General features: G+C 33.0%; 2 protein-coding genes across 2 annotated transcripts; both read right to left on the bottom strand.

The window, feature by feature from the left end:
* Positions 1–455: 455 nt before the first annotated feature.
* Positions 456–914, bottom strand: LOC128174495 (uncharacterized). The gene has a single exon (XM_052840038.1). It carries the CDS (start codon positions 912–914, stop codon positions 456–458), a length of 459 nt encoding a protein of 152 aa, XP_052695998.1.
* Positions 915–6,204: 5,290 nt separating this feature from the next.
* LOC128170526 (multiple epidermal growth factor-like domains protein 10) lies at positions 6,205–15,992 on the bottom strand. Its single transcript, XM_052836313.1, has 11 exons — positions 15,861–15,992; positions 15,667–15,725; positions 14,075–14,299; positions 12,508–12,759; positions 12,226–12,357; positions 12,000–12,137; positions 8,494–8,634; positions 7,970–8,095; positions 7,656–7,674; positions 7,386–7,420; positions 6,205–7,183 (listed from the first exon to the last, which is right to left on the bottom strand). Exons 2-11 carry the CDS (start codon positions 15,719–15,721, stop codon positions 7,101–7,103), a joined length of 1,206 nt encoding a protein of 401 aa, XP_052692273.1. The 5' UTR covers positions 15,722–15,725; positions 15,861–15,992; the 3' UTR covers positions 6,205–7,100.
* Between the last annotated feature and the right edge of the window lie 1,731 nt (positions 15,993–17,723).

The following is a 17,723-nucleotide window of genomic DNA, read 5'->3' as shown; positions in this document are numbered from 1 at the left end:
GACTGCTCCTGTCTCCAGTCATTGAAAGTGAATGCATCACATGAATTCATCTCATCCTCGGCCGATGAAGGAGACGCATCCATGGTTACACTTTGGCAATATGGTACGGATGCCATAACTGACTGGCAGATAGCATTCACTGTCTCATTAAAGATTACTGGTTTGCGTGACAATCAATCAGCATCGCCATTGAGGTGTCCACTCCTGTAAGAAATTCTAAAATCATAGTTAGCAAGAGCAGCTACCCATCTTTGGTTTGTAGCATCGAGTTTGGCCTCTGTAAAGATATATGTAAGAGGATTATTATATGCAATGACCTCAAACTGGTTCCCATATAAATAGTCATGGAGCTTATCACACGCAGCCCATTTAAGCGCAAAAAAAATCGAGCTTATGTGCTGGATAATTCGTCTCACTGGGTCGGAGTCCTCTGCTGGCATATGCTATAACTCTCTTTATTCCTCCTTGGTTCTGATACAAGACTGCTCCTTAACCTTTGGAACTGGCATCCGTATGCAACTCAAGGGCATTGAATAGTCAGCAAAACCTAATATGGATGGAGACGTTAACTTATCTTTTATGATGGTAAAAGCCATTTCCTCTACATCCGTCCATCTCCATGGCACTGGTTTATGGTTCATCCTTCCATATTTCTTCTGCTTTTTACTGGTCTTGGTTTCATGTCCACGCAATAAGTTGTTCAGTGGAGCAACAACCTTGGCAAAGTTCTCTACAAACCTGCGGTAGTACCCAATGAATCCTAGGAACTGTCGCAATTCCTTGATATTAGTAGGTCTTGGCCATTCCACCACAGCAGAAACTTTCTCTGGGTCAGTGGAGATTCCAGCCTCTGAAATGACATGTCCAAGATATGAAATTGACTGTTTGAAAAGTTCACATTTGGAAGGTTTCATTTTTAATCCACGGTCTGCTAATTTTTGAAAAACATTTTCTTATCGTTGACAATGTTCTTTGAAAGTTTTTGAAAATATTAAGATATCATCTAAAAAAATTAAACATTCTCTGAGATGAAGCTCTCCCATGCATTTCTCCATTAATCTCTGGAATGTTGCTGGCGCATTTGTTAAACCAAAGCACATCCTATTACATTCAAAGAAACCAAAATTACCTACCGAAAATGCAGTTTTATGTTTATCCTCTTCTTCGATCTCCACTTGCCAATATCCTGATCGTAAATCCAAATGCTAACTTGAATCTGAAATGCAGAAAACAAGTACCCCTGCATCTGGTAAAGAACAAAACCCCTTGAACTTTCCCAATGTTAAGACATCTCTGCCTAAAATTCAATTTCATGGAATCACCAAGTAATGAATGACGTAGATTACCGCGCCTCCAGATCCGTGCGTGTTCCCGCCATCACCAGAAATACTTGACGCAAAGAGAACTCTCACTTTTCCTCCACTATCTATAATATAATAATTTACATACACACATACACAGAATCACCTCTTCTTTGGGTCTATGCAGGGTGTCGTATTTATGGATACCGCTTCTGCCACGGTCCTTGTTATGCAGCTGCCGCTCGTGCAGGACTTGATAAGCCGTCCCCCGAGGATTGAAGGAAAATGGAATGGATGTTGTCCCGGTCCGTTGGAAAATTACGTGGGCGCCATTTGTAGCCAGTGGTCGAAATAAGCCAAGCTTGGGTCGTTGTTATATATTTAATAATACATAATAAACCTGAAATTTCGTAATTAAACAAATAACACAGAATAGACACAAATGACAAGACAATTAGACACAAACAAACATACACATTAGACAACGAAATGAAACAGTTATATTACAATTTAGAATTACTTTAATTTATTACATTAAGTCTTACCGGGACAAACAATCCTTATGCTTAAGTATATTGCTATACAGCTATAGTTCTGACCCGTTCAAGGGCTAGGCGAATAGTGCCAGTCCGGTATAAGATTTTGGCGGGGAAGGGTGCATGCAGAGTTAGTCATGTGACCCTATTGTCCAGTCTTGTCATTGTCCACGTTACAGATATTAAACTCTCATACAATCATTCACTCTAAACACGTATACCAATCAAACACGCTTGCGCTGTAATTTAATATACAAATTATATACCTGGTTACATACAACTAAAGTATTTTTTTACCTATTGATAATTTTACCAACTAACTTTACTTTTTTAAGATACACACAAAATAACAATTTTAGGAATTTGTTATAACGAATTTAATATATTATAACAAATTCGCTGAATTCGTTATTTTAAATTTTTAAATTTGTTTTAACAAATTAAATTTGAAATAACGAATTCTTGAATTCGTTAATTCAAAGTTTTAATTCGTAATTTCGGTTTTTTAAACTCGGTTATAACATATTTTCATCCAATTTGTAATAACAAATTTCATGTTTTGGGGAACAAATTAAACGGGGCGGACTTCATTTGTCCTATATCGGAGTACGACGAAACGGCGAAATGGTAAATGAAGTAAACTGACGTAAGAACAAAAGTGGAGGAACATATTGTCACAGCTGTTGCTGTAACCATGGAAACAGATGTAACAATTCCAAAAGACCCCTTATTACTTTATCGGCTTTGCTAGATTTCCTACATAGATAGAAACAAAATATTTAAGAACTGCTATATATGTAGCAACGCATTATCACCAAAAATATTGTGCAGGATATACAGATTTACTGGTTTCTGCGCAAAATTCCAAAAAATTGTTTAGTCAATGCTATTAATTATTGAGCATGCTGATTTATAAAAGGGTACATGCAGCCCAGCCAATGTTGAACTTATGTCATAGTATTTATTTACCAGAATTAAATGCAAAACCGCATCGAAATCGATGCAAACAAATGGAGTTACACCTCTTCAAAGTGCCTATTTTTACCTCTTTTAGGAATCTAAGCAAGAGAAAATTAAATTAGGCGATAACAAGGCTTCAGTGCCGTCACAAGGTCACCACTAGGGAAATTTCCTTACAAAGCTATACAAAATATATTCAATTTTACAGCAAAAATGATTGATATAGGTCTGATGTTTTGACGTATTTAGTTATTTTTAGAATTGTAAATTTAGAAAGTTGTATTTGTAATTATTTTGTTACAGTCAGATTTCTTTTTAAACGATTTTAAAATTTGCTTATCTAATCGCCTTTTACCGTTGAATAGGATATCTTTAAACGCTTGCATGGGCAGATTTATGTTCTTTTGGCGACGAGCGACGACGGACAAAGACCATAAGTCACATGTGAAACTTTGACTTTAAAATCTGATTATTTTGACTTGAAGCTGTAAGTATAGAACTTACCCAACCCATTTACATGCAAGCTATTCAGCAAAATAATCAGTGTTAAGTGATGCATACCGCTGTAAAAACGAAACAAGCATTAGACATTTACATGTAGATATAAACACTTGAAAGTAAACTCAAAATTAACACGCATTTTTTAGGGATACTTGCATTTTAAAAGTACACCAACTCAATCTAAAAACTGACCTTGGATGTTTGTCTTGGTAGCCTTGGTATGTAGCTTTTTTATTTACAGTCTGTCTTTTCCGTGTCTTCATCGAACCAGGAAGATTTTTAAAAAATCCATTTAAATGCACGTTCAACGCTTTTTTTATCGATTTATGTAGACGTGATTTTTTTCATCGCCAGTTCAGGTATATCTTGGTCATTTTGCTATGAATAAACGTGTGGGATTCATTCCGTAAATATTTGTCAAGACTATCTGCTATCTGATTTTCTTAAAACCTGGTATTCTAAATTTAAAGGTGTTTTATGATTGACGACTGATCGAATATTTAAATAAAGAATAACTTAGGAATAAAAATGTCAAAATATGTTAACAAGGCATGGTTGTGTTTGGTAAGTGCTAAGTCTCAATCAGTTATGCACAAATACAAACGTCTGGTCATTAGGCTTTCTTATATTGATGTGTACAAAAAGGTGTAAATTTTCCTTTGCAAACAATGCCATTTATTTACCAAAAAAAGTAAGTATACGCCAGTGCATAGTTTTTTGCATTAAAGGTAGCTCACTTCACGTTGAAATAGATTTCAAATCTGCAGAAAATTATTTATTTATGATAGACTGCATGGTAAATGAGAGGTATTTTAGTCAAATAAGCGAAAAAGTAAGCAATTTTGGGTAGAAAAATATATGAGAAGTGAAATCAGTTAATATCAAGAAAAGCTCCATTCGGATTCGATCTGATGATCTCCAGTTCACAAACACGGTACTTTAACCACTGAGCTTTGATAATAGTTGACCAAACAAATGAACAGAATTCAAATTGCCATCATGTAACTGTATGAAAGAAGAATAAGTCTACGGGTAGTATGGTACCTTAATTCCAGTGCAAAAGTGAGGTATTGTGCATGCTTATTCGTATTTGAGGCATGGATTTGACACACATTGCGCTTATTGATTATGCATTTAGGGAAACTGATCTCTCGTAGTCATTCTGCATACATTAATCTAGCAACATTTGATTGCTTTTTACAAAGTCTAAGCAAAACTTATCCGCTGCATTCGGACAGCATGCCACCTAAGAAAAGGAGGGGCGGGGGGGGGGGGGTCGATGTCTTTAACACGCCAAAACGCAAAAGAACAAGATTGTTACAACTTCAGTCATGCAAAACACTCATGGACATATCGTCTGAATATACGTACATGTTTCATATGATTTATAATGATTGAATTTTTAACAAAAAGTCTATTAATTGTCAAGGATGAAAACAATTATTACAAATAGACATATTTTGCAATAATTTAGACATCAACAATGTGATATCTTATGTTAAGTTGATTTGCAATATACTGTGGAAATTAAGCAAGACAATAAAGATTAAAGCTATAAAGTACGTTTGAAACCGTTTGCTTCAAAGTAAAGAGAAGTTGTTTTAAAGGAATTTGAGTATTATAAGGTGATTATTTCGATCGGGACGTGGTCAAATCCAATGAAGCCCGAAGGGCTTTATGATAGATTTGACCACGTAATACATGTAAGTATTTCAATGCAAAACAAACAATTAAGGCTTTTAAGTTAGAATAAACCCTAATGAGGATACCATGGAAATATATCAACTTAAGCATTGTTATTATTACATGTATATGTACCATTTTAAAATGATAATAGCATTATTTGTTGTAATTTCAACTTTGTATTAGAAACAAACTAAGATTTATAATATTGATTATATGTAATAATTTGAAAACAAGAGCACATAATTCCTCACAATTTAATAGATATATGTAGAAAATTTTATCCACATGACAAGTGATACAATTGGAGAAAACCATCACCTCTGAAGCAAGCATGCTTTAGCCTTTATGGTATTTCAGTTCCTCTTATAAAAGTAATATGAGGAACCTTTGGATCAGATCATTCTCGTTAAAGTTTAATCACTTTAAACATGAGAGTAGTCTTTGAAAATATGAAAACTCACTATCATCAAAGTACTGATAGTACTGAAAAGCGCTAACCTAGCTTCTGTGTGTAGATGTTTATAACAGATATATGTCTATAACATTTCTGTATACGCACTATATTTCCTCATCAATGCTTGGCAGCCCCTGTAATGGTGTATGTAAGCCCCGTATATTAAATTCACGATAGTGAAACTGGTTCCCTAACCAGTGTAAATGATGTATACTTCTGCTCATAGGGGGTGGTTATTTGATGCACCGGAAAAAGAAGTCTAGCGACAATAAATCGCTTACTATGCTTAGCGCTTTAAAAAAGTATAATGGGATATTATAATTCATTCTGTCTTTAATAATCTGATGATGAAAAAATAAAAAAAAAATATCAGGATATAAACCATAATGGTAGATATGTAAGAATTCATTTCTCAAACCAGCGTACATGTATTACGCTTAATGCGTCCATTGACATTTGGTAATCCGGATTGCTTATGCATTCTGCTGGCGTACACCAATCTCGCCAGTTTGAAAATCCAGTTTAGAATTTATCATCAAGTTTGTCGGATAGCTCATGGTTATACGTTGAAATAAGATAAAAGATGTAGATATTCGTAATGAATGGTGAATTTATTGATTGTATGTAAAGATTAAACAAATGGCTATTTTAAAACGTTATAATATAACGTTTAATTCCTTTAAGTTACACAATTTTGTTTATATGCGAGGAAGACGATATAAAAATACTGAGAAATCAATATTTGGGCTATAATTGTGGCAAATAAAATTATTTTGTAATTTTGTGGAAAGCTACTCAAATACTCTGTATTACAGAATACTATTAATGGATATTGATTTAGACCTAGTTTATCTGTAACCACGGTTACATAGACATTTTTGACAACAACATGTGTCTCCATTGTGTTTTTACACCGGTTAATTTCTTTGCCAATTCGTCGTTTTATGCCAGTCGCTTTTAAGGGTATTCCGATATGCGCTGGTCAGTTTCTTTAAAGTTAAATTTTGAACGCCTTCGCTGGACTCATTATTAATCCGGGGGTCACGATTTAAAAAAAAAAGTAGAATTTAAACTAAATATTTAAGCTTTGGTGTATATAACTGCGTTATAAAACATGTTGAATTTTATTTGATAAGGCATTGCTATTACAAATAATCAATACAATGAATATTTCGTAAACTCACAAATAATTCTTTTCATATAATAAATAATCTCTTATATTTCAATAAGAATTAAGGATATAAATATCGCTGTTGTAGAGAGTTTTGTGGGTTTTTTTAGCATTTTTTTGGAAAATGTTTATAATACAACATTTAGAAATTTTGCAGGAAGGCAGATGTTGGCAATATATCTCAGTTCTAAAAGTTTCAAAGAGGTGGTCAAATGTGGCCACATTCACATTTTGCAAATACTGCAGTTAAATCTACAATTTACACCAAATTCTCAGGACGATGGTATGGTTAATGTTGTGCATATGCTAAACAGCACAGCCGAAGTGAAAAAAAATCAGTTGTAGAGAATCATGATATTCTGCCCTACAGTGCAACATACGGCACTAAAATTGTTCCAAACTTGAATTTTGTGGCATTTGTTGCTTTGTATATGTAGTTTTTTGTTGAAAATCTTTTCCAGGATATTTGGTACTAGTAGACAGTGATGGTTTCAGTTGGAATACCTATGGATTTCTTCATATGTCTTGGATTTGTCAACCTCTTCAAGCTCTGTGTATTGATGCTCTTTGTCCTCTGAAAGTTTAGCCAAAATATCCCAATCATTTTTAGCTTTGATTGTTCATACTTTTTTACTTTCTTTTATTTGTCGTTTTAAAAGATGAGTTTTTCATTCAGCGTACGATTTTTTGAAAAATTATGTTTAATTGTTTACATATATATTTGAGATTTGACGCCAATCTTAACTTCACTTTATTCATAATTCTTTATATTGTACCTGTTTTATATGTAGGTTGCGGCATATTTTCACGGCTAAAACACAAACAGAGTTTTGAATGTCTCTCATACTAATTAATCCTAAAATTTATTTAAATACAGTCTATAATTATTCAAATAATGAACACAACAGCTTAGTTCCAAAGATATCAACCATCTTATCTAGAGTACGTATTTTTTAATCGATTTTCTAAATTAAATATTTTATTGTATTTTGATACGAAGCTATATATTTGTTTCAAACAATCCTAAAAATATGTATGAGACCCACCTCATTCTGGAAAGTTTTGCTGCAAGAAAAGTCAGATTTAAAATTAATAGAACAAATAACACATTAGATAGATAGATAGATAGATAGATAGATAGATAGATAGATAGATAGATAGATAGATAGATAGATAGATAGACACACAGACAGACAGACAGACAGACAGATAGATAGATAGATAGACAGATAGATAGATAGATAGATCGATCGATCGATCTATCGATCGATAGAAGTAGTCTCTGGAACTGAGAAATATCTTCATTAATTCTCATAGATTACACATAACACATGTTAAGTATTTCAGCAGTGTTACGAACCAACATTTCTTTTCCAGATGACAAAATTTATCAGACTTCCTGTGACAACAATCAGAACTGATACCACGACGATTACAATGGTGTAGCTCTCTGTGCATGAACTAGGTTGTGTGTTAGTAGCTCTAACTGGAAATATGTTTAAATGACATAACTAAGATAAATTGTTGCAGTATATTGAAGAGATGTGTTTAGTTAGTCAGTTATACCAATTGGAAGGCAATGTTACTTGGTTATTATATGTTAAGATCAATTGCCTGTTTGGGATATACAAAATAATTGTGTTTTCTTTATTTTCACAAACGGTTTATCTCAGTTTTAATGGAATGTATAAATATGTTGCATCAATCTAATCAAACAATAACAATAGGAACTATTTTGTTTTAAAACGTTACAACTTTGAACACAAACGAGGTTTTTTTTCTTCATTTTGATTCTTCAATGTTTTATTTAGAATGTTTTGAATACATTTTTAGTTCGAACACTGACTTGATTGTTTAGTTTTAAAAGGTTGAAAAAAATCATACTTTGATTACATGTGCTTCCTGTCCATCCTGGTTTACAACCACCGTCACATTGTCCTGTAAATCTGTCACATTGACTGGTAACAATGCAGTTTTCACTACAACGGTGACTGCAATTCCTTCCATAATATCCTGATTGGCATCCTGCACCATTTGTTATCATAAATACTGTTTACACTACTGGCCATAAATACATCTGTCCGTATGAAAATCCCCTGTCACCCTTTCTATTTTCACTGTCATCCCCTGAATATCCCTTGTGCGCCCCTGTACACATCCCCTGTGTGCCACTGTTAGCCCCTGTCACCCACTGTACGCCCCTGTAAGCCACTGTATTTCCCTGTGTATGCCCCTGACATCCCCAGTACCGCTTTTGACGTTTTCTAAATATTATTTTCTTAATTCAACTATTTAAATCACATGTGTTATGTGTTGAGATACAAGTCACTTTTGGACTCCAGAGCATCGAATCACAAGACACACTTAACTTATAAATATTTTAAGCCTATGAATCGTATGATTCTTGGTAATACAATACAATACAAACTAAGATCAAGCGCACGGCACATGGTGTTAAGAATTTAATTTAGTATATATCTAAACATATAGGTGCAAACTAAAACTAGTAAATCAGTAAGAATGTAGAATTTATAAACAGCCATGTTATGATAGAATACGCCTTGTTATATTTTTTAACCCAATTCTTGGTCCCACCTCTCATTTTCCCCCTGAATAACAAAATAAAGCTTCAATAGATTATATAAGTTTGATTTAAACTAGTGTTGGGTATGTTTGTTTAGTTTTTGACCGGTTTGTTGGACTCTTAAATGGAATTTAACGTAGCTCGCGGGTTTGCTGACGTCACAATAGGAATCGACGTAAAGAGTTGACCGTCATAGTAAACTGAATTTTTTTTTAAATGACAAATGAGATATTAAGAAGTATAAAAGAAAATATTTTTAAAAGCTTATATGCGGTTTATGACTGTTTATACAAAGATTTATAATATCAAGTGCTGAAAATTTAAAGATGTCACATACCTTGTCACATTTTGTTCTATAAAGATAAAGAATGAGTGTGCGTTAGAACTCTTCCCTTTAAAGTCATGTTATAAAATAGAATGTATGCATTAACTTCGCTTTATTTTTTTTACAATTATAACTTCCGTAATCTGTACAACTGATTAAATTCTTAAATTTCTTTTGGCTTGAGATAACTGTTTTATTCGATTAATTACTTAAAATTTCAGTAGTTACCTGGCATTTTATTTTTGCATTGACTCAGAGTTTCATAAAACAAAAATAGCAATTTTCTGTATCTTTACAGCTTTACATTAATTGCATTTGAGAACATTCACAATAATGTCTAATAAGCATTTACATGTTCTAAAATGTGTTAAATAGCTAGTCTTGTCAATAAATGCATTTCAATTTTGGTGTTCTAAGAAGTAAAGAAATGATGACGTCAGGCTAACGACGTAATGAAAATATAAGGTTTTGAGAAATCTTTTAAATCTTTAAAGTTTTTTTGCCAAGAATTGGCCGAGAACACATACGGATATTTTTTTATGAATTGATTCATAATTATCTCCTCTGTTTTTGTGTTAAGTATGATTAATTTCGTCTGAATCGTTTAAAAGTTTGGAGCATAGTTTTGTAATGCGTTTCTCGGATAAAATATGCATTTTACTATATATTTCATTGAAATGGTGTTGCTTTATTTTATTAATGACACTGTATTTGAAACACGATAACATTATTACCGCGCAGACGAATCTTAAATAAATTTTAGAAATAAAACTATAAAACCTATGGATCACGTGGACAAATTTTCAAGGTATGTTTTCTCACAAGCAGGTAAACCCGCGAGCTACCTTAAACTGATGATTTATTATCATAATAAATTTCATTGATTTTCTAAAATCTAATTTTCATAATCACTCCTATTTACGGCAAAGTGGAAGATATCAAAGATAACTTAATCAAATTAATAAGAGAGAGTTGAAAACAATGATTAACAACTAGCTGACTGTAGCTACAGATTTCAAAGCAAAGTAGGGGATGTTGACATTGTTTTAACTCGGTCAGTATACTATTATATAGTAGCTACTGTACACAGTCCTTGACAATTTGCAGTGCACAGTAGCAAAGTAAAGAAAAAGAGATGATAGACACACGTGTTCATGTATATATAACTACACTTCCTAAGATTTAAATGGTCGGTCAATAGACACACGTGTATTGTATATACACACACGTCCTCAGTTATGCTACACAATATGCAATATGTTGTTTAAACACCCCTTATGACTTTTTTCCCAGTCTGTCATATAAAGAAACAAGAATTTGAAAATAAAAAGCTTTTAATTCAGAACATTATTCAGTACAGTGATATGATTTAAAGCTGTATATTGTTCACTTATATTTTTCATTTTTCGAATCAAATCAAATTTGAATTAATGTATGATATATTTCTAATCAAAAAACCCGAAACATTGTTTAAGATCATGCATTTGTGTATATATGTTACCCCGTTACCGGCATTTGTAAACATGCATTAAATCATTCATTACATGTACCATTGCTCTATAAGCATGAGGACAATTCTGTACAATAATGCATACAAATAACTAAACTAAAATGCACCCTGATAAAAGTTAAAAGTGTCAATAGACCGGTCTAATCCTATCTTTCCGAAAAAAAATCAACTCTCTCTCTCTCTCTCTCTCTCTCTCTCTCTAATATATATAAATAAAACAATGCTGACAGCACATATAAGCAATTAACATGTACTTCATAAAGACTTGTTTATTCTATGCAACATTACACAGGGCAAAACAGTCGAAATATAAGTGATCATTTCGATCGGTATGTGGGTATCTGCACGTGCTGATCATTTTGTGTGATTATGCGTTTTAGCTCAGGCAGGTTACATGGCCAAGAATATTGCAGATTTTCCTCACTGTTCCACTTATAATTCTTTTTTTTTAAAGTACAAAACACGGTCATTTGTTTAAATACATGTAATAAAATTATGTCAATGTTGGGCCAGGATTATTCACGTTTGTAATAATATTGCCCTCTATGAAATGTAAAGAAAAACAAACACCGTATAAAACATGAACGTAAATAACTTTTTTTTAAAATTCCGAATTAATTAAACTCTATTCATTTACCCTAGCGAGCAGTTAAAGACCGTAATGGGAATTCCAGGGGCATGCACAGGGGAATACTGTGGCTTGCAGGAGATGACAGGGGCTTATAGTGGCACAATCGGGATGTGTACAGGGGATAAAAGGGCGTACAGGAGCTGTGTACAGAGGCTGACAGGGGTTGCACAGGGGATTACAGTGAAAACACAACGAGTGACAGGGAAAGACAGGGGATTTTCATACGGACATGGGTTTTCAGAGCCAGTAGTGTTATATCATTTGTATGTATTTCAATTGATTTTTTTTTTATGATTATATTTTCTTGATTTAAAAATCGACGAATATCTAAACCCCAAACCTTCCTGGCAGGTATCGCCTAGTGCCCCTTCAGCACATCCGTGAAGACAGGTACCGTTGATGTGATGACACGTCTCTCCATTGCTGCAGTTACCACATTTTAAAGCACATGCTGGTCCGTAGGTCTTGTTGTTACAAACTACATACAGAAATCAGAAATTGTTATTTATTCCTTTTTTAAGACACAAGTACTATCAACAACAAAAACGAATTATTCTTATACAAACCAATGTGACATTCTAAACCCTTAAATCCCGAGGAACAACTTAAACAGTGGCCTGTATTGGTGTCACATCTCCTATCTTTGCAGTGTGCGGGGCATGGATAAATACAATCGTCACCATAGATTCCTTTACATCCTGTTTAAATGGACCAAAAAATATAAGAATCTTTTATTGTATAACAAGGGATTCATAACTATTGAACACGAGTACGCGTAGTTATATAAAAATGTATAAAAATCCAATTTTATTCAGTTTATTTATACAAACTTATTGTTTGAGACTTACCATATACCTCTACTTCACACAGTTCATTAAAAGCATGTTTTGAATAGAAGCTAGGATACATAGCACCCTGTCTACGTTCATTATAGTATATAACGTATCGTCCTAAAATAGTGCAGTTAATGTGCTGATCTTCTGACAACATGAATCGGTTAGTTAATTCATCGTGATAACAGAGATAGCCATCGTCTTTGGAGGTTGTGTTGGAAACATAGACAAAAAAGCCGGCCATTCTTTCTAAATATTGACTATTATCTGAAATAACAAACAAATAAAGTAATGGTTTAAATAAGAAAAGTTTGTCTAAAATTCAGTAAATATCAACGGCACTATTTGGATAGGTTAAAAGATATACAAACAAATTACTAGAGGTACTGTGAGCAAGCTCACTGTTTAAAAAAAGAAAATATCCTAATCATATCAAGATATGGCCTTGACATGAATTATGCATTAACAATGACCGCAATCTTGCGCAACTTACACAAATGTACCTTGGATTCATACCACACCCTTAGCTCATAAGAGATATTTTTGTAAAGTAAAAACGACGAGTGTTTCTTCTTTAAAAAGGTATAAAGTAGAAACAAAGTACATTAATATACTTTTTCAATGACCTTGTTCTCAAAACAAAATCATGACACATCCTCAAGTCATAAACATTTCTTTTTGTGAAGTATGATATTCGCATTATTTTCTATAAAAAGATATGGACCAGATACGGATGTACACTTTTCCTTCCAGTGACATTGAACTAGCCAATATAACAATGATCTAAATGATGACACACCTTCAGGTCATAACACTGTTGGTGTGAAGAAAAAAAATCAATTTTTTCTCCATAAAAAAGATATAGATCGGAAACGAATTTTGCACTTTTCCTCCCAGTGACATTGAACTTGCCCGAAGGACCTTGCGTCAAAATCATGACACACCCTCGGGTCATAGGCAATCTTTTTGTGATGTAAGAACTTCCAATTTTCTACATAATAAAAAACCGGACCGGACACGATTGCACAGACAAATGGACAGACAAGGTGATTTCTATAAACCCCCTTAACCTTCATTGGGTATAAGCATACATTATATTATGTTCACAAATTAAGCCGAAACATTTCTTCATAGAATAATGAATAATAAGTATCATTATTAGTTATATCATTATACAATATCATTACATCTTTTAATGTAGTAATTAAAATTTATTATCATAACACAATTTTATTTGGCATTTTTAACTAATTTTGTTCAATTATTTTACTGATTTTGGTGTGTAGGATGTTATAGTATTTTTCATTGAGCTACTTTCCATACTCTTAAAGTGAAATGTGTAACAATACAGTTTTCCATTTCCATTTTGCTAATTTTATCGACGCATTTACCTACTGCGGTAAACGCTTAACACACTAACACTTTGCGATCGTTTATTATCATACATATTTGATGTAAACAGAAATTGATGATGCAAAATGAGCTGGACGTGTCCTTGTTATCAATCATGGTATGTCTTTTATCAAAGATGAAAAAGTATACCTATATGTGTTAATCAAATTAAATTTTAGAGGATACACACTTTGGTTATCCGTCCTATAGTAGATGTCTATGTGACTGACGCTGACAACTCTTTCAAGGTCTACTCTCCATGTTGCTGTGTATTTGCCGTCATCAGATATTGTACATTGACCCCCAGTTCCACGATCGGTGTACATACCGTCCACAGCATTCTCACTACCAAAGTCATTCCCTTTGTCTGGCCATGGATACTGCTCCCACGTTGGCTGATGTAGTGCTAGATTTACTGTATAAATGAGATATGTTACCAACTAGGACAGATGTATGAAATCAGCTTTGAACATTTCCACAAAATGCTATTGATACTCTTTAGAAAATTAAGCCTAGGAGAAAAAAATGATAAAATATCAACAACAGTTAAATTTTTGTGTGTTTTCTTCCATTATGTGAAAAAAAAAATGACAAAGGACCCCCTGGCCCTGACGGTCATCTGCGTACCATAGTTTGTAGATAAACCAGTCAAGAATTCTCGTTTTTGCATTTTAATTTTTATTTGATGTTTAAATACCAACATGTGACTCATGTGATTGTTCCCGCCCCTTTAATATTTGATATTTGCAAACATTAAGTCAATTCATATAAGGGAATGGGGGTCAAAGGTTAGAATAAATTTTTGTCTATCTATACACTAGCAGCAAGGGCAAAAAATGTAAACTTTGAGTAAAAATCAAACTGCATGCTTTTAATGGTCATTATGAATGAGTAAATAAAAACTTTTAAAAAATTGTGTCCAAGAATTCGGTGGTATTTGATAGTCTTATCGCACTATAGTCTGTCAAGTTATTGCTTCCATCACTTTTTGATGATTTTTAATAAAAATACACATACCTGTAGAAAGAAGTACAGTTGAGATCGACGAAATTGAAAATATCCAAGATATCTTCATTGACAATTTATCCCTTTTCACTCATAAAAGTTTACAGGTACGAAAACAAGTTTCTTAAGGAGATTTATAATGGAACGTGTTTACATCTTTTCTCCATTCGAAAGTACTCGGGACACCTCGCACAATGTTTCAATGTTATCATCTGGGCTTATTAATGAATGATACGATGCAAAATCTCAATAAACTTTCTATTTTGGGATGTGTATTGAAACCCGAAGCGGTAGAAGCGGCGTTTCATAACAGATAATCTGGACTGTTTTATTTTGTGGATAATCTTAGTTTAAGCACAAAGGTTTTTAATATTATCGAACTATCAAGCGAAAAGTCGTGGAAGCAAAAACCCGGGACAGAGTGTAGGTGATTCAAGGTGCACTTTTAAACTTTCGCTAAATACCAAATTGCAGGCAAGGGAAAGGAGCTTAATGTATTTACAGTAGGCTACTGTTTACATGTAACAAAAGTTACAGAATCATTCGAATTTTAAATAGATTTAGTAACATAGAGACCAATATATATATATTCATTATATATATCAAATGTATATATTTGCTATATCCATACCTTTTTAATCAGAAGTTTATTATGAACCTACGACGGATTACCGACGACGAGCGACGACGGACAAAGACCTCCATGAGTCACATGTGAAACTCGGTGGACTTTAAAATCTGATTATTTTGACTTAAAGCTGTAAGTAAAAAACTTACCCAACCCATTTACATGCAAGCTATTCAGCAAAATGATCAGTGTTAAGTGATGCATACCGCTGTAAAAACGAAACAGGCATTAGAAATTTACATGTAGATATAAACACTTGCAAGTAAACTAAAAATTTACACACATTTTTAGGAATGCATGTACATACATTTTAAAAGTACACCAACTCAATCTAAAAACTGACCTTGGATGTTTGTCTTGCCTGGGTATGTAGCTTTTTTTTATTTACGGTCTGTCTTTTCCGTGTTTTCATCAAACCAGGAAGATTTTTTAAAAATCCATTTAAATGCGCATTCAACGTTTTTCTTTATCGATTTATGTAGACGTGATTTTTACATCGCCAGTTCAGGTGTATCTTGGTCATGTTGCTATGGATGAACGTGTGGGATTTATTCCCTAAATAATTGTCAAGACTATCTGCTATCTGATTTTTTTAAAACCTGGTATTCTAAATATAAAGGTGTTTTATGATCAACAACTGATTGAATATTTAAATAAAGAATAACTTAGGAATAAAAATGTTAAAATATGTTAACAAGGCATGGTTGCGTTTGGTAAGTTCTAAGTCTCAATCAGTTATGCACAAATACAAACGTCAGGTCATTAGGCTTTCTTATTTTGATTTGTACAAACATACACAAAAAGATATGAAAAAATAAGCATACGCAATTACAAAGATTTTTTTGCATTAAAGGTGGTTCACTTCAGGTTGAAATAGATTTCAAATCTGCAGAAAATTATTTGATTATGATAGACTCCGTGGTAATTGAAAAGTAGGTTTGTCAAATAAGCGAACAAATGAGCAATTTTGGATTAAAAAAAAAAAATTAAAATCTAAAACTTGAATTCACTTAATAAAAAAAAAGCCCCAAACTGATTCTATCTTGTGATCTGCGGTACATAAGCGAGTTACTTTAACCACTGAGCTTTGATAATATTTGACAAATCGATTAATACAATCAAAGGAACAAAACATTCAAATTGTTATCTTGTAACTGTCTGAAAGAAGAATAAGTCTATGGGTAATAAGCTACCTTATTTTCAGTGCAAAAGTGACATATTGTGCATGTTTTTTCGCAGTAAAGCAGTAAAGCGTATTTGAGGCATCGATTTGAACCACATTGCGCTTATTGATTATATGCCGTTCGTGAAACTGATCCATCAAACTGCATAAAGTAATCTAGCAAGACGTCAACTTGTTTGCTTTCCTTTATACAAAGTCTATGCAAGACTCATCCGCAGCATTCAGATATCATGCCACCTTATAAAAGGGGGGGGGGGGGGGGCTTCGGTGTCATTAACACGCCAAAACGCCAAAAAAAAAAAAAGACTGTACATGTAACTACTTTAGCCATGCCAAACTCTCAACGGCATATCGTCTGAATATACGTACATGCATCATATGATTTATAATGCTTAAATTAAAAAAAAAAGTATGTTGATTGTCAAGGATTAACATTATTACAAAAGGAAATATTTTGTAATATCTAAGACAACAAAAATGTGATATCTTATGTTAAGTTGATTCGCATTATTCTGTAGTAATTATGCAAGACATTAGAGACTTTTTGGCTACTAAGCGCGTTTTAAATTGTTTACTTCAAAGTAAAGAGTAGTTGCTTTGTTTAATAACAACTTGAGACAAAATATAATAAAAATTTTATAGAAATTTTTCTTTAATACCAAATGTAAGTATTTCAATATAAAAAAGACAATTAAGACTTTTAAGCTTGTATGAACCTATTGAGGATACTAAGGAAATTTATCAGAACTTGAGCAATATTAATAACAAATGTACATGTTCAACATCAGAATGATAATATTATCTGTTTTAATTTCAACTTTGTATTAGAAACAAATCAAAATTAATAGTATTACCTATATGTAGTAATTTGAAAACTTTAGCACATCATTTCTTACAATTTACTATATACATGTAGAACAATTTATCCACATGACAAGAGATACACTTGGAGAAAACCAACACCTATGACGCAAGCATGTTTTAACCTTTGTCGTATTTCAGTTCCTCTTATAAAAGTAATAT

This window comes from Crassostrea angulata, chromosome 2 (genome assembly GCF_025612915.1).
Source record: "Crassostrea angulata isolate pt1a10 chromosome 2, ASM2561291v2, whole genome shotgun sequence".
NCBI classification, from domain to species: domain Eukaryota; kingdom Metazoa; phylum Mollusca; class Bivalvia; order Ostreida; family Ostreidae; genus Magallana; species Magallana angulata.
This window is presented reverse-complemented; position numbering and strand designations above follow the sequence as displayed.